Source organism: Apostichopus japonicus, chromosome 17, assembly GCF_037975245.1.
Source record: "Apostichopus japonicus isolate 1M-3 chromosome 17, ASM3797524v1, whole genome shotgun sequence".
NCBI lineage: Eukaryota > Metazoa > Echinodermata > Holothuroidea > Aspidochirotida > Stichopodidae > Apostichopus > Apostichopus japonicus.
Genome location: NC_092577.1, coordinates 1,178,789 through 1,206,029, shown reverse-complemented (window position 1 = coordinate 1,206,029; position 27,241 = coordinate 1,178,789). Strand labels below are relative to the sequence as shown.

The following is a 27,241-nucleotide window of genomic DNA, read 5'->3' as shown; positions in this document are numbered from 1 at the left end:
AGTTTCATTCATACGGTATAGCCCTCAATATCATCGTGTTAAAGTCTAAAGACTTTAGTAGATACATGCTACAAGCCGTGCTCGAAATATTTGAATAATTAGGTTACAAACGACTTGAAATCGTCATGACTTCTACGTTGCATAGCAACGTAAACTACCGCATGAAAAGTGTGCATATGTATCTACATGAATACAGTACATCCTAAATATAAATGGTTTTTAAGTGGTATTGGGGCGTAGAAATATCGTTGTCGATTGCTTGATGGTTCAGGGGAATTCATAGCAAGGGAATTCATACAGGGCAATTCAGAGGAATACAAGTGAATTCATAGACTGTTTAACAATTTAATGGAAATCTGTGAGAAAAAAAAAATGTTTGAAGCGGTAAATGAAACAGTTGGAGGAAACTACATGAGGCATTCCGGAAACATAAAAGAGACTATTTCAATATTTCAACCTACAATTGATAAAGGAACCGGTACATTCGTTGGATATGAACTGTAAACCCACATGTTATGTTTTACGTTGTATATATATATATATATATATATATATATATATATATATATATATATATATATATATATATATATATATATATATATATATATATATATATATATATAGGTGTAGTGAAAATCTGCCACAAATTGTACTCACACCTTTTAGTTGTTTTTTAGTTATAATTAATTATAATTATAGTTAAAGAAATATTTAATCATGATGGTAATCTTAACTCAGACAATTTCCGTCCACATTTTCAATTGCTACAATAACTTGTCAGGGCAGTCTGTACTGAGTTTTGTGTTACCCAGTTATGGTTTATAATCTCTATAATCCCTATAAAATCAACTGTTCGTTATTATTAGTAACAGATATGGTTTTCCGCCTTTACAGTATTCCTCATATACACTCTGGTATGACGTATATGCTACATGCGTTCTTGATCGCTAAACACTTCTCTTTTAATCAATTATTTAAGTTAATTCTAATCAACAAAAGTGTGTATCATTTATCTTAATAATGATAATAATCTATGTTTATAGTATGACCTTGTATCGTGTGATCATTAACTATATTCATATCGTTTTGCTCTTCCAAATTAATGTTATAGTTTATCTTCTTCTTTCATATACTTAACCTATATAGGCTCTTGAATCAGATCACAGACTCTGATACATAGATGATCTAAGATGAGTTTTACTTTCATATTACGTAGCATGTCCCTGTACAACTACTCGAAACAGTTGATTAACTGTTATTTTTGAATTTCAAATGGAACTGTCTGGGTCAAAAATTCTCCAAGGAAGTGTAAAGCAATAAATATTAAAGAGTAAATAAAATACCAAGCAATCATTCCCCCAAAATCGTTAACAATTACAATAACCTTGGGCTGAAGATCCAACAATTCGTTCGACAAGTACTTCAATCAGCACGGAATACTACAATAGGTATATGATATAAGTCTGAACCATTGTTTCAATCTTAATTAATGAACCATCACATTCTATAGTGTGTTTACAGCAAGCATTATAAATGGCATTACACAGTACAACGAGTCTGTATAATGTGGATATTTACGCTGGTATAGCTTATTCACGTGTATGCAGAATTGATGACAAACTTAGCGCAGTTTAGGATTTGATATATGAAACGACACATTAAAACTATAACGTATAATTCATGCCAGTACTTTGTATGATTTTAATGAAATTCAGATATTGAAATTAATCTATATCAACCAGTAAATGTATGTATTAAAGATGTATGTTATATACAGTATTAAGTATGTGTTGGACTATATGTAATATGAAATGTAATTCAGTTGATGAATAATATGAATAATGCCTTACACGGTATACCAGTTAGACGTTTGTAATATGATATGTGTTATTATATCAGATATGAAATCCATTTCAGTTGTGTGTTATTTTATAAAACACTGTATATATTATATGTGTGGAATAAAACCCAAGTTGTTATTGTATGAACTATGCCTTACACGCTAGACCAGACAGACGTTTGTATTATGATATGTTTGATTACATGTGATGTGAAATTCAATTCAGATGTGTGCCAACATGAACATCAAACACCGAGGTCAGCCCAAAATCCCTCAAGATAAGGACCCTTTTGCCGTTCACATTTCTAACCGAAAATTTAAGAAAGAGTTGTGGGGAGAGAGAGAAAGATGGGGGTTGGGGGGTTAGGGGTGCAGGGGAAGGGTTGATGGGGGTGATTAATGTATAACAATTGATCAATTTGTGTCAATGGGAGCGTCGCATTGTCTCAATCACCATGTGAGATGTCAATATTCATATCAACCCCTCTTCGCGAAGTTCATTGGTCGTGTGGGAGTGGCTACGCCACCTGAACATGTCATAAACAATAATACATGTAACTGTTCACGCAAACGCACGCGGTCAAACGGCCACATATACATTGGCCATAGAAACACACAGTCACAGTTCACCGCCTTTCCAAAATGGCAATTGCGTTATCACATAAGGATGGAAAAATTAATGTCAAAATGTACCGTGTTACATGCTTAAATCATTCTGTAAATTTGCTCAACAAAAGACGATTCTTTGTTTATAAGAACAATTATACAACTAAATGATTACACCGCAGTTCTAATATAATTACCATTCCATATGCAATATATGCATTCAGTATGTAGTGTCTGTATAGAACTAAACGCGCGCATCACGAACGCATGCATGCGTGGACTGCACATCAGAAATATATTACAGCGCCATACGAAATTTACGTTGCACACAGTACATACAGCCGTATCTATATAGTCACGCGCTTATGTAAACTCTGTTCGAAATGGAATGATTTGTTAAATGTCTTTATGATTATTTATAGAAATGGGCTTTTCTAAAGAAGTTTAAATTTTCATTGGGTTTGATCCCAAATAGGGAAGTGTTCGGAAATGACGAATACTTATATATGTAGCCTACATTGTCGTTCGATGCCTTTCTGGTATAAACACGGGCTGTTAAAATCTGCAACCCTGATAACCTACCTTAAGAAATCATCCCTATGTATATGACTTTTCTTTGTATTTTGCTTGCTATTTTTTCTTGGTAAGCATCTTTCACTAAATTTTGCAGTTCATTCATGAGAAGACAGTTGTAGCATATAAAAACAAATGTATTTTATACTAATACTGCTACACGACAACGCACGAGGGCTGTTAAGTTCATATCTTTACTATTTTTCCATTGAACGCCGAGAATTCATGCTACGGGGATTCTCTAACACTAACTGTATCAACCTGTCACAAACCAATTATTTCTAATTTCAGTAAGTAGTATAGCCGTATCCAAGGTTTACGTAATTAGGAAACTTAAGTTAGAGGATATATTTCACGTTCACGTTTGTCTTTCTCTTAAGAACCGGTAGTTAACGTCTCAAGGGCCCTCCACAAAATGTACCAAGACCATTGAAAAGTTTCATTGCTAATTTCCTACCCGCCCATTCGATGATAAGGTTATAACAGGGAGGTAGTAGTCATTTTCTATATGTTAAACTACGATACTGTTATGCACGGGAGCACTGCAGTACTTCTTAAACATTAATTTCAGAAATTCAGAAATTTTGCTTGATTCGTTCTTGCTTACCTTAACTGAGACATCTGCCATCCTGTTGATTTACAATTTTGTTTTGGTACTCAAAAAATAATAAGAAACTAGGATTATCCCTGTGATAATCCGCTCTAAATAACACTAATCCTACGATTATCCATTCGTTAAAAACAGTTCCATTTTCATATAAAATTTTCATCAAACTCCAATGAGATTATAAGTGCTTCAGCTTCAGATTCAGCTTCCGATACGATTTTCCTGAATTTTAAATGAAATATGAAGAAGAAAAAAACTGGAAATCCCGAAATCCGGTTATGATTTTCCTCGAATCGACATCAATCCGGGGAATTGCTGCTTTAATTAGAAATTTTTTTTGTCACTATCTATAGGCAACTTTCAAAACAACCGTGTTATCCCTGATCAACTGGTGTTCGACTCATAAAGTAGCAAACAACTTCAATAATACACAAGCTCGCTGTTTCAAGTAGCCTAACACGATGGAAGCATGCATGCCTATACTTTAAACTGCTACAGATAACAAGTGTGAACGTCGCCTATATAGAAAATCACGTTTCTATGATATCGTAATAAAGTTCATTGTCACACACGCACATAAATTCAACTTTCACCTTATTGAATATTGACCGGCGCGGAACTTTTCTGACACCAAACCTTGTTATGAAAAATTGTCACGCCTCTTTCAATCAATATCGACAGAAATCGATATATTCACCTTTTGATCGTGAGAGGACTGCTTTTCTGTTTTAAATTTTTAAATTAATTTTCCTTCAAATCTTTTGCGGTTTCGTAACTGTTTGAAGTAAGAAACCAAAATATCTCGCGGATCAGGTTTTATTATATAGCCTTTGTGACATTTTGTGTTTGGTTATTACGAGAAAACCATGTTTGATAGCTTAAAGGTAACATAATACGCGTTGGTGGCTGGAATAATATTCATGACAGCAGCAAAGGAAAATATATGAATGCACTGAATTAGGTCGGTTTTCAGTCGAATACAGGCCAATTGTAATGCTGCGAGGGATGGCGTACCGCAAAGGGCATTTATGATTACTAAGTTTGATCCCCAAAAGGCAGTTTTATTGTTGAAATAATCTCGTACCCTCGAAATGTTTTGACAGGGCTGAGATATTTTATTCCCAGACACAAGACAAACACAGAATTAGGAAACCTTATGTTGGCAGCGATTTATATGTTTATATAGCTCTATATAGCCGGAATGGCGCACCTAGTTTATTGTACATGTAGAAACATTATATCCTAATATCTGAACATTAAACTACATTTTAACATGTTTTGAAAACCAAACTTTAGTTTTAAGTTATTATATTTTAAAGCGATGTCGACTATCGCTTGTAAACACATCAACATTATTATAAAAACAACAAATATTAAACAACAAACAATAAACAACAAACAATATGGTACCTCAATGATCTCTAAGACTCTGATTTATACAAGAATGATACCGCAGCTGTTTATACGCGTTTACATAAATTAAAAGCGAGTCAAATTATTATCTAATAAAAACCCTTCAATGATTGGGAAAACCTTAAGGATCAGAAAATGGCCCAGGAAACTATGTTTAATGCATTTTAAGCTTTCAACTCTAATATTTTAGCATGCTAGATGTATTGGTAATACTTTTGTCCTTACATGGATTTTATATATTTATATATATTTATGTCATTTACATGCCATGTCTTCCTTGCATCAGACGGTAAAGGAAGTTCGGATGGACTTGAAATACATGCTTTGTCTTGTCTCGTCTAGCTATGTGTTGCTTTATTTCTCGAAAACGGAAATTATATATACGGGCATATCATAACGATACATTATATATAGCAAATCAACTTGGTCAGAGTAAATTATAATCATGCCAGAAAAGTAGTCCTTCTTCATGCAAAACAGCCTCGGTGGTAAATATTTATATATATATATATATATATATATATATATATATATATTATAATAAGTTATATGGGTCAGTGCTATAGGCCTAAATCCATAGACACCAAATCCATATGAACGGCTCTTAAATACTTATTGTACGCGTATACGCGATCTCTACAAATTTACATTGCAAATAGAGAAATCGCTTCACCTGGACGTTTTAATTTCAAATTCACGCTCCAATTGTACATGTAAACAGCAATTACTAAAATGTGAGTTTTCAAAGGCTATATAGTCGAGACCATGTAGGCCTATACATAATGAGCGACATCGGGCGTACCGGAAACTACATACATTATGGAAAATGGAAAGGTACAGTAGGGCTCAGTATAGAATGGAAACTCCTGTAAATGTAAGTAATGTACACACGTACCGTACATACAAATACACCCACGCACACACCTATACATATATATGTATATATATATATATATACATATATATGTATATATATATATATATGTATATATACTAACATATATATGTTTATATATAAAAAATTTATATATAAAATGTTTATATATATATATATATATATATATATATATATATATATATATATATATATATATAACCGTTATAGTTTGTAGTGAATTTACATTAGTTATAGAACACAGTATGCATACCGTCCATATAGTTTGCATACAGACATAAATTAATTAGTTTAGTCAAATTGCCGTTGAATCTGACAGTAGTTTAATATGCGACAATGAAGAAAAAACCTGAAGAAGTGCCTCGGTTACTGTTTTGTCCTAGTCATTAATTTTAGTCAGTGTGTGCAAATCATTTTTATTTTCAATTCATCTTGTAGTGGATACAGAACCCACATATACTTGATACCGTAGTATAAAACAGTGTAAAGTGTTGCCAGGACATAATATAATACCCGCATAAGTCTGGCGTTGTTTCATAGTAAAGTAAGTAGTCGATATAAATTACTTAGAATCTCCAAAGGTCGTTTCTTACCAATACATTAGTGTGGCTTAGAATTAGAAGTTGCATCCAGTGTTCTGAAACATAACAAAATTCACCTGATGCCAAAAGTGACACTTGAACAATATTGAATTTTCTACACATGTCAAATAGGGAGAGATAATTGTTCCTATCAGTGGCGGAGCTAGAGGTATTGGTCAGGGGGGGGGGAGGGGCGAGAATGGTCTGTAGGGGCGCTTTCGTCACTATCAAAGCGGAGCGCCACCACAGGTTGGCGCGGAGCGTACAGAAATTTTTTGAGTAAAGATAGATCGCAGGAAATGACCCTTTCCGAGACTTGCTAATTTGCAGATAAACGAAGAATAAATAGCTGTTAGAGCATTTTGTCAGAAAATTACACCAACAAAATGTGACAAATGTCAATAGGTAGATGAGAGCGCAATAAAAAAGTTATTAATCGCGAATAAGTAAAAAGTGGTAAAAAGCTGAAAAGGGCGCCAGCAGTCCATTTGAGTCCGTCAGGGGGGCATTCGCCCCCCCCCCTGACTGTATGGACGCTCCGCCACTGGTTCCTATACAACTTTCGGATAGAACCGTAGTTGTACAATATTATAGTGTTAGTATTGTTCAAAACCATTTCATCTGTAATATAACAATAACGGGTTTCCCAGGACGACTGTTTATTGTAACAAAATCACAACACCTCCATATATAATCACTGTGCTGTATATATACGGTATTGGAGGCATTGAAATTATCACTAATAAAATGTAGTGTGGCTCACACTGTGTGGCCTACATTTGACCTTTAGCGTGTATATAAGCTTAGGTTATACGGATGTATGCTACAGTCATAACCTGTAATATATGACAAAACAGCTATAGACGCAGTTGTTAGGTAATGTAGGCCTATCCCCGTTTCGCGAGAAGTTTATGATCAGGCTCAGTGTGCGATTCAGAAGTAGTTACTAGCAAAACCTGCGAACTGAGTTGAGAGTTTGAGACATAATGATGGACCTACATGATACTTAAACTGTTGCATCAGAATACACTTTGTTCATGTTTAAGGTAAAGATCTTATTCAGATAAAGTTGTCTTTAATTGACATCATTTCATAAGTAGCATATGTATGTATGTATATATGCTAAATACAATATACCACGATACCGTCAGTCCTACAACCACGGTACCATCAGTCCAATAACCACGGTACCGTCAGTCCTACAACCACAGTACCGTCAGTCCTACAACCACGGTACCGTCAGTCCTACAACCACGGTACCGTCAGTCCTACAACCACGGTACCGCCAGTCCAACAACGACGGTACCGCCAGTCCTACAACCACGGTACCGTCAGTCCTGCAACCACGGTGCCGTCAGTCCAACAACCAGGGTACCGTCAGTCCTACAACCACGGTACCGTCAGTCCTGCAACCACGGCACCGTCAGTCCTGCAACCACGGCACCGTCAGTCCTACAACCACGGTACCGTCAGTCCTGCAACCACGGTGCCGTCAGTCCAACAACCAGGGTACCGTCAGTCCTACAACCACGGTACCGTCAGTCCAACAACCACGGTACCGTCAGTCCAACAATCACCGTACCGTCAGTGCAACAATCACCGTACCGTCAGTCCTATAACCACGGTACCGTCAGTCCTACAACCACGGTACCGTCAGTCCTACAACCACGATACCGTCAGTCCAACAACCACGGCACCGTCAGTTCTACAACCACGGTACCGTCAGTCCTACAACCACGGTACCGTCATTGCTTTAACGACGGATTGTTGGGGAGGCGACGCCAAGTAGTATTCCTACAGCCAACCTCCCTTTCCGCCTTTATCTCACGTACCGATGGAAACCTCCTAACCTCTAATTTGATCAGGTGTAGGATATCGGATATGCAAGGTACGGTAACCGGTATCACGATAGGCTAAAGAAACACATCATAGGATGCTTATTTTCTACCTGTTAACTCTCGTCCTATATGCAGTTTTCCAATTATTATTGCAGTTACCGCATAGTTGAAAATGAAACCAATTACTGAGAACACTATATGCAATGCAAAAGTGCATATACACGCGATGTAAGGTGCGGCTTCTACTATAAGCTTAGCCTACAGTGTAAACAATATACACTATTTACCGGCCAGGTCGATAACGCGGAAACGCGGAAACCGCGGAAACCGCGGAAATCGAGAAACCGGGTTCGATATCAACGGTTTCCGCGGTTTCCGCGTTATCGACCTTGCTATATAGCAAGGTCGAAAACGCGGAAACCGTGGAAACGAGAGGAATTTGGCAATGGAGGGTGACGAACTCTTTTGGGCGCATTTCAGCCTATATTCGCCAAAAAGGGGTGCGGGTTTAAAGCTTTCTCACTAAATGTAGGTCGAAAACGCGGAAATCGTACATACAATGGATGAGTTAGATTATTTTGTCAATGGAGGGTGAAGAAGTTTTTTTGAGCGCATTTCACCCAGTATGCGCCAGGAGGGTGGGAAGGGCTTAGGTTTTTTTTTACTAAATGCAGGTCGAAAACGCGGAAATGTTTTTTACACAATGAATTGCGAAACTAGAAGATTTGGTCATGGGAAGGGTCAATATGCGCCAGGGAGGTGATGGGGTTGTAGGCTTTTTCCCTAACTGCATGTCGAAAACGCGGAAATGTTTTTTTTTTTTTTACAATGGCGAAACTAGATGATTTGTCAAGGGAAGGTGAAAAGTTTTTTAGGTGCATTTCAGCTGTAATCCGCCAAGAAGGGTGGGGGTAGAAGATTTTATTTCACTAAATGCCGTTCGAAAACGCCGAATTGTTTTTTACAATTGCGAAACTATAGGATTTGTTCCAGGGAGGGTTAAGAGTTTTCGGCGCATTTCAGTCAATATGCGGAAGGAAGGTGAGGGTGTGTAGGCTGTTTTTACTAAATGGAGGTCGAAAACGCGGAAATGTTTTTAACAAAGGCGGAACTAGAGGAGTTTGCTCAGGGAGGGAAAAGGAGTGTTTTTGGCTGGCGCATTTCAGCCAAAGTGCCAGGAAGGGGGTGAGGAGGGGTGTTGAGGCTTTTTCACTAAATGCAGGTCGAAAACGCGGAAAACCTGTTTGCCGATATGTGCAAAGATGGAGTGGGGGTATGAGACTTTTATCAGTTAGTGTAGGTCGAAAACGCGGAAATGTATTTTTTTTCACAACATTTGGCGAAACTACACTGAAAAAATAAACTAGTCAATATTGCCACGGACTAACGTTAAATTAGTTTGTAACGTTAGTCAATGCACACGAACTAGCAAAAATCTTCGTTTCATCGCTGCTTCTTAGTCAGTTTACACTGACTAAGGAAAATATAATCGCAGCTTAGTCGATGGCGACGGACTAAGGTAATTTAACCCATGGACTAAGAACGATACGGACACCCGATTTACGCCATAATCGTAGCTTAGTCGGTCGGTCGACGGACTAATGTATTTTAACCCAATTCGATTCACTTCAATTTGGAAACCGAGAGGCAACGGCAGCTTGCTGGACTTGGCATAGTTTCATACGATCACTCTAAGCAACTTCCAACCGTAAATCACCCAAGAAGGTCTTTAGAAGAATGGAGGTATTAACTGCCATCATCAGCCTACCTGTTATTCCTTTAACTTGAAGGTAAAATTAAAGTTAATTGTTAGGCCACTGGCACTAGTACTCATGTATTATGGTTAGTGTAACGCTACCGTTGTCACGCTGGCTTTTCGCAATACACAAGTGCAATGACAGTGAGTAGCCTATAGGCTTCTACTGGGTACTGCAGTGCATTCTCAACACTAAAGTGTGCATTCTAAACACCAATTAAAAATGTGTTATGTGTGTATTGGGCTAGACTGAACAGTGGCACATAATCTTCTAATTTATTCCCAAACAAATGCTGGAACTATAAGTCTCAATAGTTTATTTGAAGTCTACACTCATTTGGTAAAGATTTCCTGTAATATCCCATGTGAATCTAAATGGGTAGGCTTTGTGATATTGAATAAGCAAGGCTAGACCTTCAAACGTACAGTCACAGTAGGCTGAACAAATTATGTTGGCTAGTCAACGGTATTATATGTTGCGAGCAGTCAGGATGCACGCTTCAGTTCTATTTAACCTTTTCATTTATCATTTTTTAGTATTTAATTTCCGGTCACGCTCATGAAACAATTGCGACATTCCTTCACGGTCGACTTGTTTACTGTAAGAAGTATTAACCGTTTTTTCTCAGGAAAGCTTGATAGTCTGAAGTTATTATAACATGTGCTTTTAGTATACTGCCAAAAGAGTAAGTTGTTGTATTTGTATTGATATTTTATGTAGAAGTAACGGAAAATTTAGTATGTTTAGTTTGGTCTATAATTGCACGTTTTTTTTCTGTCCAATGTAGTGCAGGGTTCACTTGCGCGAATTCAAATTATTCTGTTTATGTACAGTATATGTATATGCATCGATTCGTAGATTATGATGTTTTTTGACATTTATTTGTAATTCAAGCATATCTGTTTAGTAGCAAAGTTTAAAGGTTAAGATTAATTAGTTTTCTCTTTTTGATCCTAGATTGAATGAAACTCATTGACGTAAATAATAGATCAGATGATACAGTTTAACGCAGTTGCTAAAACTCTGGGTATTCTCTAGTCTTCGCCGGTCCATTATATACTTTAGTACTACTAGTAAGACTAAATCAAAACGACCGAAAGACAAACTTAGTGTAACAAAGTATTGATTCTCCTCTAGCCTAGGTCTAAACAGGCTTGTTATGTGAGCAAGCAAAATAACAACTAAAAACGATTAGGCCTATAAATAAGTTGGCTCAGTGCATTTCTGTTTCTAAAATTTTATATTTTTAAAGATCATAAAAACAAACAAAGATTTAGCCCATGTTTTATTATCTCTGTATTCTGGGCATTTGATTCTGGTTGCAATGGTGATGACACTCTTGTTCAAATTTTCAGCTTTATACAGTCTGCTTCAAACTTTGGGATTGTTTTTTGAGACTATAGTGGAAGCAAATCTCACATAACTTTGTGGTGACAACTTTATTTATTTATTTTTTCAAATGATGAATACTTTGCTGTTTCGTTTTTCCAGCAGGAATTGAAAAGCCAAATATCTAAGTCAAGGGTGAGGTTTCCTGTGATGTACGACACCAGTGTGGAGGCAACAACAGAAGAGGAGAACTGTGTTATATATGGCGTAAAGACATGTTTTAAGATGATATATTGGTACCCTTCGCAGAACAAAAGAGTTTATCCAAGAGTCCAAAAAGCAAAGGAACAAGTACCATAGAGAAAAAAGATGGAAGAGTGAGTTTAACTATTGTACCCAACTGTTTAATGATATTAAAGATACTTTTCATAACCTGTTTTAAAAAAAAAACAGTCTAGTATATCATTTACGTGCAAGCTTCATAAGTTTGGTCAAATTTTCACTGATCTGTAGAGCGGGAGTCCAGAGGGTTTGGTTAGCTGGGAAGGTAACCAATTGCCTGGTACATCACAATGTTCACAATGCATTCCTGTATATGAAACCTGACGACTGGCAAACCGACTGTGGTGGATGTGGCTGGGAGAGCAATTTTAAAGTCACCTAACAGCTAACCTAGATCAGTTTTCATGGTAACCACATCAAAGTAAGAACAATGTGTCAGGTATGGCCCCAAGAGCAACAAATGGCCATCGCCAGTAATTATTGGTGGTGGGGTACCCCTGCCAGTGATCAACAATTGACCACTCACGGCTGACCTAGGTCAGCTCATGAGGTAACCACTTGAAACCTACTGGAAAATGTTGGTTAGGACTTCAGATACAAGGGATGGGCATTGCCAGTAATTTTTATTGGTGGGGTACCCCTGCCAGTAGACCCCCAATATGCCCATCCCCTCATTGACCTAGGTGAGCTCATGATTTGACCAGTTGAAACCTACAGGAAAATGATAGGTATCACTTCATATGTAAGGATGGGCATTTCCAGTATTTTATATTGGTGGGCCACCACTGCCAGAGTCCGCCCATCCCTTACATATAGAATCCTGTCAATCATTTTCCAGTAGTTTTCAACTGGTTAAATCATGAGCTGACCTAGATCAATGAGGGGGGGGGGGGGGCATTTTGGGGGTCTACTGGCAGGGGTACCCCACTAATATAAAATACTGGAAATGCCCATCCCTTACATATGAAGTGATACCATTTTCCAGTAGTTTTCAACTGGTTACATCATGAGCTCATCTAGGTCAATGGGGGATGGGCATTTTGGGGGTCTACTGGCAGGGGTACCCCACCAATAAAAATTACTGGCAATGCCCATCAGTTGTATCTGAAGTCCTAACCAACATTTTCCAGTCGGCTTCAAGTGGTTTCCTCATGAGCTGACCTAGGTCAGCCTTGAGGGGTCAATTATAGATCACTGGCAGGGGTACCCCACCACCAATAATTACTGGCAATGGCCATTTGTTGCTCTTGGGGCCATACCTGACACATTGTACTTACTTTGATGTGTTACCATGAAAACTGATCTAGGTTAGCTATCAGGTGACTTTAAAATTGCTCTCCCAGCCACACCCACCACAGTCGGTTTGCAAGTCGTCTGGTTTCATATACAGGAATGCACTGTGAACATTGTGATGTACAAGGCAATTGGTTACCTTCCCAGCTAACCAAACCCTCTGGGCTCCCGGTCTATTGGGATCATTATTAACATGATTAACATAATTATTAAGCTTTGAAAAATAACTTGGTGTTATGCTGTGCAAAGCTAATAATTATTTGGTAAAGCTGCTATTCCTGGCTTATAATTTGAGGGACCTAGATTTAAATGTATACTTCCCAATATGTTATAAAATTTTAATGTAAATGTATGTTTATGATAATGTGAGTTATCATGTGCTATATCTGTATCTGTGCTTACACGTATATCATATTTTCTGTTCACAGGTCAATTATGGTGCAGATTTTGGCTTCCTGAAGACAAGTGGGAGGCCATTTGTAGTTAGGAGAAACACTCTTTGTTCGTGAAGACTTAACTGGTGTCGATTTGGGGTACCACTTTAAAACGAAAGTCATGAGGAACCCTTGCCCAAGATTCAACTTTGCATTATTGTGCAGTGCTATACTTTTGCGATTCATGTTTGATCCATTAACTTGTCTTAACTTTGTTGGAATAAAATCATATTTTCAGATTTTTGTTTACAGTGATTTCTTCCCTATCTGTCGAAAGTCAGCCTTTGTAGACATCAGAAGTTTTATCAGAAATAAATACTGCCAACGTACACATTATTTGTGTTTCTTCTGCTCTCTTTTCTTTCAGTGATGCTAGTCAGTGAAACTAGTCGGGTTTAATTCTTTCAGTGATTCTAGTCAGTGCAACTAGTCAGTCGATACCGACTAAGAAAGGTTAGTCGGGAGAGGCACCATCCTGACTAATGTAAAACCTGCTATAAACTAGTCGGTGGCTCATATAAATTAGTCGGTAAAGACCGACTAATGTCACCAACTAATGTAACTGACTAATATACATTTACCGACTAAGAAATTGTTGATCGACTAAGTTGACGGACTAAGATGACCCACTAAGAAATCCAACTGACTAAGGAATAAATTAGTCGGTATAGCAACTGACTAAGGCTATGTTAGTCGGGAGAGGCACCAGATGGACTAACGTTATGTTAGTCGGTGAACCAATTTAAGTTTTAAGTGTAGATAATTTTGTTAAGAGAGGGTGAAAAAGTGTTTTGGGCGCATTTTAGCCAATAGGCGCCAGGAAGGGGTGAGGTTGAGGTCTTTTCACTAAAGGCATGTCGTAAACGCGTTTTTTTTTAACAATGACGGAAATTCTCTAAATGCATGCAGGAAAAGTAAAGAAATGTTTTGGGCGCATTTCGGCCAACATGCGCCAAGAAGGGTTTGGGTTTGAAGCTCTTTTTCACTAAATACAGGCAGAAAAAGATAAAAAAAAAACAATTGTGTGCACGTTGTAATATTAAATGTATACACATATATATATATAAATGAAAATCGTAATGAGTTGGAATATCAAGAACAGTGAAAAAACTTTCAGCCTCCACCGGGATTCGAACCACGGGCCTTCCGCTCTGTACGCGGACACCCTAACCACTAGGCTATGGACGCTGATTGTATGTCCAGAGGTTCGAAACCGGTAAGGAAGGTCGCAATTCCACTGTAGGCGTTTGTCATTTTTTTTGGGGACTGTTACCCCGCTTCCCCCTCCCCCTCTTGGGCCACCCTGTCGGTATATATAAAGTACGTGCGTATGTACAATGGCGGACTAGAGAATTTTCACAGCTAGGGGACGGCAAAGGAGCTTTTGATCGTTTATGAGAAGAATACATTTCCGCGTTTTCGACCGGGATTTAGTGAAATAAAATCTTCTACCCCAATCCCTTCTTGGCGAATTACAGCTGAAATGCACCTAAAACACTTTTTCACCCTCCCTTGACAAATCATCTAGTTACGCCATTGTAAAAAAACAACATTTCCGCGTTTTCGACCTGCATTAAGTAAAAAAAAAAAATTACCCCTCCCGCTCCCCCTCCTGACGCATATTGGCTGAAATGCGCCCAGAAAACATCTTCACCGTGCCTGCCGTGACAAAATTCTCTAGTTTCGCCATTGTAAAAAAAACCTTTCCGCGTTTTCGACCTGTATTTACTGAAAAAGCCTCAATCCCACCTCCCCACACTTTTGCTGGCGCATATTGGCTGAAATGCGCCGGCCAAAACACTTCATTTCCCTCCCTTGGCAAACTCCTCTAGTTCCGCCTTTGTTAAAAACATTTCCGCGTTTTCGACCTGCATTTAGGGAAAAGGCCTACAACCCCATCACCTTCCTGGCGCGTATTGACTGAAATGAGCCGAAAACTCTTTACCTTCCCTTGACAAATCCTCTAGTTACGCAATTCATTGTGTACAAAAACATTTCCGCGTTTTCGACCTGCATTTAGTAAAAAAAAAAACCTTAGCCCTTTCCGACCGCCTCCTGGCGCATATTGGCTGAAATGCGCTCAAAAAACTTCTTCATCCTCCCTTGACAAAATAATCTAACTCATCCATTGCTTAGTACGATTTCCGCGTGTTCGACCTACATTTACTGAAATAGCTTTAAACCCGCACCCCTTCCTGGCGAATATAGGCTGAAATGCGCCCAAAAGACTTTGTCACCCTCCCTTGACAAATTCCTCTCGTTTCCGCGGTTTCCGCGTTTTCGACCTTGCTATATAGCAAGGTCGATAACGCGGAAACCGCGGAAACCGTTGATATCGAACCAGGTTTCTCGATTTCCGCGGTTTCCGCGGTTTCCTCGTTTCCGCGTTATCGACCTGGCCCTATTTACCGAAGATAAACACACGGTCATATGTGGGCAAGAGGAGCCTACGTAAGTATATTGTCAATTTCATAATGAATGAGAAAAATTCAAGTTGTTTGCTTTTCTCCGACAGAAGAAAGATTTGGATACTCTAGAGTTAACCAATGAGAGGTCAAACGTGCCAAACGGGTTGTCAGGAGAAGTACAGCACGGGCCAACATATAGGTTAAATGTACAACACAAAGAACAGGAATTATATCATGTCAGGGGCGAATCCAGGGTTGCGGCCATGTCGTTGGAGCCGACTCCAATGTATTGGAGAGTGAGGGGGGGGGGGGGGGTTGAATTACTCCTCCAGATAAAGAAAAGAACAATTCAGACCAGAAATGGTGCCATCTCGGGTATATTTAAGCTATAAATTATATATTTTTCTTAAATAATAAGGTCAACACAAGTCTAGGTAAATGACTACTAGTATATTTCTTTTGGGTTTGAATATAACATTTTGAATATATAATACAAAACACGGGGAGGGGAGGTACACCCCCACAGCCCCTAGATCTTTGTCTCCATGTGCATATGTGACGGAAAAAGATCTAGCCTAATAAGGTTATACAGTTGTCCTAACAGTCATGTTTTCAAAGTGTTCTTCCTCATTGAATCATAATGTATAGCCCACATATTTACACGTTATAACAAATACTTAATATACATATTAAAGGCTATTATAGTAGATCATGAAAACCACACCCATGAAACTTGATTACTTCATTCTAGATCAAGATTGCGTGAGAAGCTTTACAAGGTGATGGTGAATCTTATATTTTAGAGATGTTAATTTCACCGTTGCAGTACATCTGACGGTAAATTAAAAGTAGGGATCTGAAAGATAATATGATCATAATAAATAATAATATTAAACACTGAAGAATAATTGGAGGAACCTTCGGTGTAATTTCATGCTTTTGAATTTCACTATAATCAATTTTGCGCAAAGTTTAATGAAATATAAATCGCAAGGACTATTAGGGCAAGACAACAAGCAAGACAATAATTGTTTGTTATTCATTGGCAGCACCATGTAACTTAAAGGGAAGCACCATATAACTTAAAGGGAAGTACCATATAACTTAAAGGGAAGCACCATGTAACTTAAAGGGAAGCACCATGTAACTTAAAGGGAAGCACCTTATAACTTAAAGGGAAGTACCATATAACTTAAAGGGAAGTACCATGTAACTTAAAGGGAAGCACAATGTAACTTAAAGGGAAGCACCATATAACTTAAAGAGAAGCACTCATTTTAATTAGGGAAGCAGCTTATAACTTAAAGGGAAGCACCATGTAACTTAAAGGGATGCGCCATGTTACTTAAAGGGAAACGCCATGTTACTGAAAGAGAAACACCATATAACCTAAAGAGAAGCACTCATATAACTTAAAGAGATGCACCTTATAACTTTAAGAGAAGCACTCATATAACTTTAAGAGAAACACCATATAACTAAAGAGAAGCACCATGTAACTTAAAGAGAAGCACCATATAAATTAAAGAGAAGCACCACATAACTAAAAGGGAAGCACCACATAACTAAAAGGGAAGCACCATATAACTTAAAGAACAGCACAATGTAACTTAAAGAGAAGCACCTTATAACTTAAAGAGAAACACCATATAACTTAAAGAGAAGCACTCATATAACTTTAAGAGAAGCACCATGTAACTTGAAGAGAAGCACCATATAACTTAAAGAGAAGCACTCATATAACTTAAAGAGAAGCACTCATATAACTTAAAGAGATGCACCTTATAACTTTAAGAGAAGCACTCATATAACTTTAAGAGAAACACCATATAACTAAAGAGAAGCACCATGTAACTAAAGAGAAGCACCATATAACTTAAAGAAAAGCACCATATAACTTGAAGAGAAGCACCATATAACTTAAAGGGACATTCCGGTGTAACAATGTAACACATATCTTATTAAAAGAGTGACATATTCCACAACGGTATAGGCCTATTAGAAAAATCCTTCTCATCATCTTGCCCATATCTCGAAGCATGTCATATTGTATACAGTGGGAAACTGGGGGGGGGGGTATTGCACGAGGACGTATGCCCTCTAAATTGTCAGAGAAAGTTCCTCTTTTAAGTATAGATATTGTCTCCCATTTCCCCACTCCAGAAAAGCATTTGGCCCTCCTGAAGAAAAAAGAAAGAAATCTAGCTACACTCTGATTTATTGTAATCTATTTTGGCCAGCAAGGCTCTTCTTTTCATCAGAAAAAAAGGGTCTCAGCAGGTGGTCTGTGATGTCATCAAGGTACATTGTAACGTAATCTCTCGAATGTCAAAGAGAATATGCCCGAAACAATATCTCAATATCTCCTAGTTGATTTAATCCTTGATATGTGAAACATACGAGAATGGTTGCTTAGCTTTGAATGACCTCCGTACTCATTTTCATTTCATCAAAATTTAAATTTTTGAAGAAATATTAAAATTTTTGAAGAAATATTAATTGGGCTCTGTAGATCAATGATTTACATATTATAAAAATAAAAGATGATTTTTTTTATACCAGTTCAATTGCTATGATAACATCATTCACTCTATACGCTGTTGCCCGATGCGTTCAACAAATGTCAATAAATTTGACAAATTCAAAATCTACGCCATATAAAATGTTACGATGTGATTTGGATCTATACATACAGATGCAGAATATTTTCAGCCGTTCAAGAAATCGAACCTCAGTCAACAAAATGTCCTTTAAACAGACATTTGAAGAGTTAGTCAGCTGCAATAATCTAAGGTTATCATCCATATTCTCAATCTTCAACTTCCCTCATTCAAGGTTTCTCGTTATACTGCAGTTCCTCCTTTAACTTGTGACATGTTGTTGTCGATATTGCTATCGGGAAGTGAAACCGTTTCATATCTCAATTAAATTATGAAGTGATAATAAGTTTTCTTATTATCTTGGCTCTTTTAGTTTTAGTTCCCTCTTAGAATAGGTTTCAGTTTGTTGACTTCTGAAACTTGCATAAGTTGCAGCAAAACTGATTTGTGACAAGAACTGTTTAATACTATATAGTCAGAGCCGGGTTAAGGTTCAGGGCCGGATTAAGATTTTGTAGTCCCCTGGCCGGGGCTGAGAGAAGACTTAAAGTTTCGACAAAGTTATAGTTACTAGAAACGCAAACAAATTAGACAGGCCTATCATATTACGAGGAAAAAGTAGAGTAAACTTGACGAAATCAGAAAACTTAGCTGTAGCTATAGAAAAGCAAAAAAATAAATAAATTACTAGGAAAATACAAAGTTGGAATCAATCACTTTAGGTTCTTCGGAGACAGATGTCGTACATCCTATAACATGGTTTCATTTAGCTTGTCCAAGTAGTATTCTCATATTTGAGTGGCAGGATTTTTAGTCAGTTTGAAGTTTATGACAAACATTACATAACCGTATAACACGTGCTTCCAGATTGTCTAAAAAATAAATAATTGCGGCAAAACGCCGCACTTAATAGCTTTCTAGAGTTGCACTGTTTCCTTGTGACTTGGTCGAATGCGATAAATTGATTAAAACATTTGCTACTGGACTGAGCGGCGAAAGCGTGGGGTACAGGGGCAATCTCCCTTGCCCAGTTTGTAAAAAAAAACACAAAAGTGTCTTTTGTTTAATAAATAAAAGGCGCAGGTTTCGTTAAAAAATATACCATTTACGGTTACTAAAAAGCATCCTAGCTTCAGTTGAAAAATTAAAATAAAATTGTAATTGAAAAACCTTTAGACAATGCAACCTCTCTCCAGGGTGCCTGACAACTCCCTTCCCCAGCCCATTCAATGTCACACAGTCACATGTGACAGCTAACCAGGCGGGAGGTGTTACATGTGTTTCTACAGTATAAGTATGATTATCCTTCCCAATTAACGCTGAAGCTTTAACAATCTATAAAATCCATCAGACTATGACACAGTATAAACAACATACTTTGCAGACGTGATGTGCTTAGCCGACAACTCTTATAAATATCTGGTCTTTTAGATTAAAACGCCTGAAAAGATAAATCTACTAAATCATATATTACAGCGTTTATCGAATTTTGGGTTCATCATTAGCAAGTACTATGGAATAAGTCTAAATGTTTCTGTTTTTCTTTAAAACAATTTCCTGCAATTTCCGGGAAAGCATATCGCCTCAACGGTTCAATAAGTCGCTGTTTCTCTATCTCTAACACCTCCCTGAGCTTACTATGCGAATTGGCCTAATTGACCCACGCTTAGATGGTATCCCCCCCCCCCCCATCATCTCACCCATTTCTAGCGTTATAATATGAATCCAGTAGTACTTACCGCTTCGAAACCACCATTCGTAGCCATTATAAATTACTGGCACGGGAAGACATCCAAGAGAATGTCTTAAATTGACGAGGAGGCAAATAAAGTGAAGTTCGGCTTATTCAAATCGTTGATATTTAAGAGATTTCCGATTAGCTCAAAAACAAAATCCAAAGAAAATAAATCAACCCAAATTAATACGTCGTCGATTCATCCTCCAAGCCATCGAGTAACATGTTCGCCATACCTGTGAGAACCAAAGATAAAGAAAATCACACAATTATTCACTCAAACAGAATGTTTACCTAATTTCTGTTTCATATCCTTTGTTCAGATTGTGAATCACCGCTAACAATTCCATTTGACTCTTAATCATATATATCAACGGACAACGGGCGTGTAATGATATTAATGCGTTGTTACATCAGAAATGTCATAAAATAATAACATTTTACAGTTTCCAACGTAACTGGCGTCGATAAACAACCTACGAGACATACCCCTGTCACAGTATGGAACTGAATTTGAATAACTTACTTGGCACGCCCAACCCTCTGACTGTAACTTTTGTTGTATAATGTATTATTTGTCTTAACAGCACAGAACACAGCTGTGGCGTGCGCGTGGAGAGGGAGGGGTGGGGGGGGGGGGGGTTGGCGTGGCCTTCATCGTCAGCCTATAGGCAATTATTTAGTCGGGTGGCTTCACATTAAGTAGGGAAGATTAAAAGCTCAACATCGGATGTATACACCCCCCCCCCTCTCCACACCCCTCCCTTCTCAACCTCACAGAAAAGTTCCGTGGTATTTATTAGTATACAACCTTGCGCTAAGACTTAAAATCGTAGGTATACTTAATTTAGAGTTTAACAATATGCCTCAGAATGCATTAAAAATAATTTTCTAAGGAACTTGGGAGTCTTAAGTAAAGTATTGGTGATATCAGACAATACAAAAAAAAATATTTAGCATTAGACGTTTAGATACTTCTTAAGAAAAGTCGTACAATATACAGCTATGGGCACGAAAACGAAATAACTTGAGCCACTCTCAACCCTCCCATCCCCCCTCCCCCACCCCACCCCCTCTTACATCGAGACAGTAACCATGCCATCATGACTAGGCTATGATACGTCCAATGAAGTATCACCATCACGTCCATTGGATTGGATAGTAAAACAACATTGACAGAATCTGGACTGGATATCAGCTTAAATTTGCATACATGACTGTCGCATTGCATCTAAGCTGTTTTGTGTTTGTTTATAGATGTACAATGATTAAATTAATTAAGGTTTGATCATTTCAGTTATGATTTCTTTGAAAGTTGACTTTTGAAATGATTGGTGATGTCAAAAGAATGGAGTATCCTATACCCTGGATGACACGCTTAGAATTAATTTGAGATAGATCGCATCTGTATTTTTATGTTTTCAGTCAATCAGGTTTTACTGCATTTGAAGGCATTTAATTATCATGACGTCAGAGGTAGGAACATGTAAACACGTTAATAAATACGCCCAGTTTCAATTATTACTAGAGTAAGGCCAAACATTAAGGGTATACTCGGAAGGAAACGTCTTTCCTGGATTGGAATTTGAATAATCACTTTTGCTTGGTAATTTAAACCCAAAAATAATTTAAATTTATAGATTTATTGATTTTACTAAATATTTGAGAAAAATGAATGTAACTGAAATAAACCTACTAATAAATATATATGAATATAAGCATATATATACATATAAACATACATATAAAATACATATATATATATAAATACATATACATATATATATATACAGGTGCGTATCCAGGGGGGGGCGTTGGGGGCGCGCGCCCCCCGGGTAAGGAAAAGAGGAGAGAAGAAAAAAGGGAAAAGGAGGGGGGAAAAAGAAAAGGAGGAGAGGAAGGAAGGGAAAAGCAAAAGAAAAAAGAGAGAAAAAGGAAAAAAGGAGGAGTAGAAGATAGCCAAGACCTCGGGAAGAGAAAGAGGAACAGTCATAGTTAAAGCGCTGATCCCTATAATATACACAGGGTAGCCAGTGACAGATCAAGGATTACGGAGGGGGTGTGCGCCTCACCCTACCCCTTACACCGACAACTCCATTTTTGACGTTTCCATTTTTCCTCTCTCACTAATGTATCTATATAAATACTATATATGGTCTATCATAACGCGTGTGTGTGTATGGACGCCTTAAACAATTGTACAATTGTGCTATATGGAACCAACTGTGGCTGGTCTTGAACTCGACCGAGTCGTCGGGGTACATGACGCATTTCGGGAAGGGGGCGACCGCCCCCCCCCCCCGAGCAAATTTTCTTTATGACATCGCTAGTAATTTCAAAATAGACAATGCTTAGATGCAACTTACAAGGCCTGGGAAGTGTCATTTCCAGCGATCTGGAAGGCATTTTCGGCCAAAATTTTTCTGGTACGCTTCGCGCCAACTCATCATGGCGCTTCGCTTAGATAGTTTGCCTACAGGCTTCGCCCCTCTATTGGCAATTACTCGCTACACGCCTTTTCGAATTTGTAAAGCAAAGAGCAGATAAAAAATCATATCAGTGAGCATTGAAATGCATGTTCCACGATGTACAGCCTCAAAAACTGTCTATGTGTGTAGTTAAAGGCGTAGGAGCCCAATTGGATTTGGGGGCTGTAATGACTTGCCCGAAAAAAAAGCCAAAATTTTTCGCGCGCTTTGCGCGCGTTCAACATATCAATGCCAATATCATTTAAGCAAGCATCGGTCATTACAGTGCAAAGCATCGTGTACCGCACGGTCCGTCAAAGTTGCACAGTATACCGATGCTATGTAAACAACCAAATGTCTTATGTAGATGGAGAAAAATCATACAGATCCATTTATGTCAAAACTCTCTTTTACAGTAGTAATGTCGGCCAAGCTTAGAACTTTATTTTAATTACCAAGGAGATCATTTTTAAGCTATTCATTGCTATTTATTTTTCTTTCAGTAGGTGCCCGAAAAAGATGGGGAAAAATTTGGTTGCGGGGGGGGGGGAGGGGGGCTGCAGCCACCGCCTCCTACGGGACCTACGCCTATGTGTGTAGTGTTCGGTTTCGATATACCTGATATCGGAAATATCTGCTATTTTTCATTTCCTTCAACCAAGTTTTATAATAGCCATTATAAGAGGTTGCAATATTTCTACACCAATAAAATTAACTGTGTCGGAATTTTCCAAAATTTCCTCACCAACATTCTTCATCATACTTTCCTCTACTCGTGCAACTTTGACCTGTCTGTTAGGGATTCAAGGAGGTTTTTCTATATTGCTTGTCCATAGATTGAATTTTGTGCAACATTATGGGTATGTTTTGAAGTGATTTTATTCACGAGAAATGTGAATTTTCAAATTCTCACCAAATAATGGGCTTAAAACCTTGAAAAGTGGGGCTTTCGGATATTGTGGGCCGTGACGTAGAATCACCTACAAAAGCAATGATCCATAGGACATGCAATCAGGTCGAACATGATGTGTGACTGGTGACAATCTGCAAAAAGGTTATGAATGGAAAAAACTTTTGGGAAACACTTGGTTCTCAGGCAAAAGTGTACATCTAGTTGGTCAATTTCAAGCCCGAGAAGTGCTATTTCCGGTGATCTGGGGGGTATCAAAACCAGAAATTTTCTTGTACGCTGCACGCCAACCGATGGTGGCGCTCCGCTTAGATAGTACTTCACGCCCCCCGGGTTAGAAAATCCTGGATACGCGCCTGATATATATATATATATATATATATATATACATATATATATTTATATATATCAATATATATATGTAGATATATATATATATATATATATAGTTTAGTTTAGTTTAGTAGAAAAAAGGATCAGGAGGGACACTTAAGTCCCCATCAAGGACCCTATAAAGAGAGGGAAAAAAAACTGAAGACACAAACACTCAGACCCGATTACAATGCTTAAAGTGCTTGTCCAAAGCATTCTTAAACCCATTGACACTACTTGCAAGTACAACTTTCTCAGGCAAACTATTCCACTCATTCACAACCCTATTAGAAAAAAAGTTATGCCGAATATTAATCCTACTATGCGACTTTTGAAGTTTAAGACAATGACCTCTAGTACAACTATATATATATATATATATATATATATATATATATATATATATATATATATATATATATATATATATATATCGGTATCCTGGTTGTATAATGACTAACCTACTGTGTACTCTACAACCTCCCTTTCAAACCGTCAGTCTTGCTATGAGAGTTATATCCACATCCGTAAACTGTTCAGACGGACTTAAGACTCAGCCTGATCGAATCTTCTTTTCATCAGAATCTCACTTTATTGTTTATTGTGTAAAGATACATATACAACTATGCAATACTTATCGCTACTACAGCAGGGTTACCTCGACTTAGCCTGAAAACTTACCTCGAAATTCTCCGTTGCGAGCTTTATGAAATCTTCCAGGGTAGAATACAACCTCTACTGAGTGTCCAATATGAAATGGCTATTACTCCCTTGTATTGGGTTGGTTGCACGAAATCCACGTTCGTTTAATAATTGTCCACGGTATACACGGAATACAACCACACTTCACTATCAAGCATCCACGAATAGTAAATTAAACGCCGAAGACATTGTTCACACACCTTTGTCTAATTTGGAGATATTTCAAGGATTACTGTATATGTGACCCTCAGCAGTATACGTAAGAATATTTTAATAACGTTCGTCTTTCGACAGCTCAACCTTAAAATTGGCACATGGCGCCTTGTTCAAACTGTGCTAGTAGTGGTTACTGCACACAGTATACAGTCGAAGGAACAATAACATTTCATTCATTATGGCGAAAAAGGATTTAGCTTACAGTATTGTTAACCTAAAACCGCAAATAGCTGTATTAACCAATAATTTGAGTCGTCGTTGTTATGTTTAGAATACAGCATGTAAATAAGGGCATTCTGATATTGAGAAGTGGAAGGCATTTGGCGTAAACATTTACCTCTAGATTGACAGGTCATGTTATTGTATAATGTTTGCAATTGGTACACATATATATATATATGAGTATTACAAACTAGCCGGGGCCGCATTCAAGTAAAGTAGGAACTTCCGAGCGGCTACAATGCGGCTTTCTGAAATCGATCCCACGCACTATTGGGGCTTGCCCCATATTAGATCACTCATGCGTAACGATTTATACAATGCCAAAGGCAAAACTGAAGCTGAATGGAATTGTAGGTCTAAATCGATGCTTATTATAATTTAAGTGTCAGCTTATCTGGTTAAAATCACATTCCTATGGATTAGATATAGATAAAGTACTTAAAGGGATCGAAGCTTACATAAGCCGAAAGTACCTGCGTTTCTTCAATGACAAGAAACCCAACAGGCTCAATGTAAAAAAGATTCACGGAGAAACTATAAATGTCCATTCGAGAATTTAAAAAACAAAAATACAAAAATCTCGACAAAATTTTAAGTTATATTCACTATGTAGGGGCATAGGGACAGGGTTTGGCATCACCCCATTCCCCCACCCCCTTCAAACAACATTGAATTGGGCTAATAACTATATTTTGGATTGTTGTGTGAGGTTATTAGCCATTAGATCCGCGCCTGGCAGAATACATAATAAATATGTTTCATTCCTAATATAGAAGTTTCTCGATAGGTAAACTGACAAAATTAAAAACACACCTACAGAAAGGCAACACATTAACAAGGATTGCTGGTTCGATTCCTGCCTAGTTCATTACGTTGTGTCCTTGGGCAAGATGCTTGATCTCAATTGCCTCTCTCTTACCTGTGAGGTAACTTGTCATTGGGCGCAGTATATAACTGCTGCTGCCTGGAGGGATTGTCTCTGGGACAGGTTATCATTGACCAGGGGGAATATAACGTCTGTAAAGCGCTTTGAGACCTATCCTTGGTGTAAAGCGCTATATAAAAAGCAAAAGAAAGAAAGTAACTACAACCAGCAAATTACAAAGAACTTGACAAAGTATAGTGTTGACCTTTCTTGAATAATTTCAGGATGTCTCCCATTGACGATATAAGTCGATTAGTGGCTCAAAAAAAGTTAAAAACCTGGGTTTGTTGATGTGACGAAAAAGATTTTAAAACTTGGTTAGTTGATGTGACGAAAAAGATTTAAAAAAAAATGTATCTACCACAAGGTAAAAACGAAGAAGGGAAAATAATCAGATTTTCTTTTTCGAAGCTGACAGATGTAATCGGATGGCTATTGAAACAAGATAACTAGGCGACCTGTGGTCTATACACGACTGCGATAGGATAACATTAGGGCTATACTAAAGACTTGGTCATTCATTGTAATCGCTTTGTATACCAGGATAGCCAAAACTGGTAAATTTGACCAAACTCAAATCCGCTTAAATAGTCCACTAAATCGGGTTTCTGAGTTTAAGCCATGAGTCATTTTGTGTGCAGCAAAAGGTTTTAGAGTACGTATTGTTAACGGCAATCAGTTATCGTGTGTTTGTAATCGCCAGACGTGGAGTTTGGCCGGGAAGCAGTAATTCATTCAGGTTTTTAGGACCTCGGTGGTAAAGGTTGGGGGGGGGGGGTAAGAATGAGAGAAAATGTATGTTCGGAAAGGAATATAAACGGAAGGAAGGACTGACGGGTCTCATACCTAATTATGTACTCTGGATTGATAATCTACAGATTTTCATTTCTAATTATCTAAAAGAACTAAAACAAAGGAAGACAAAAACAAAATGGCGGTTGGTGGGGTTCACTTTTACTTAGGATACTGTACATATGTAGTATGATAACTGATGGGACGATAACATGGTGAAATAGTTCATCAAACTAACCATACTTGTCGCGGACCCCTGCCTCCATCCCCACCCCCGCCCATCATCCCCCTTTCCCATGCACTCTACCACCCAAATCAGTGTAGATCATAATATATTCGTGGACACATCTCTTTACAGTTATTGGGAGCGATACATAAAATGACAATAATATTGCGTTAGTGTGTGTGTTGTGGAGGGGGGGGGGTGGATGGGTATCCTT

At 37.9% G+C, this 27,241-nt stretch overlaps 1 protein-coding gene and 1 long non-coding RNA gene across 9 annotated transcripts in view; one reads left to right on the top strand and one right to left on the bottom strand.

Moving 5' to 3' along the window:
- LOC139984806 (tolloid-like protein 2) overlaps positions 1–20,441 on the bottom strand; it is a 50,126-nt gene extending 29,685 nt beyond the window's left edge. For 6 of the 7 annotated variants that reach the window (XM_071998870.1, XM_071998872.1, XM_071998873.1 and 3 more), the window contains exon 1: positions 20,199–20,441. In XM_071998870.1, coding sequence (XP_071854971.1) covers positions 20,199–20,225 — 27 coding nt within the window. In that variant the 5' untranslated portion in view covers positions 20,226–20,441. Of the gene's footprint in view, positions 1–3,629; positions 5,522–20,198 lie in introns of those variants that run through there. The other variant, XM_071998871.1, reaches the window with a different exon arrangement.
- On the top strand, positions 10,125–13,788 carry LOC139954614 (uncharacterized). 2 transcript variants are annotated; one of them, XR_011788135.1, is made up of 3 exons: positions 10,125–10,798; positions 11,608–11,819; positions 13,446–13,788. It is a non-coding gene; the product is annotated as an uncharacterized lncRNA (long non-coding RNA). The 2 variants fall into 2 exon arrangements; XR_011788134.1 differs by having other exon boundaries at positions 11,605–11,819.
- Positions 20,442–27,241: the final 6,800 nt, after the last annotated feature.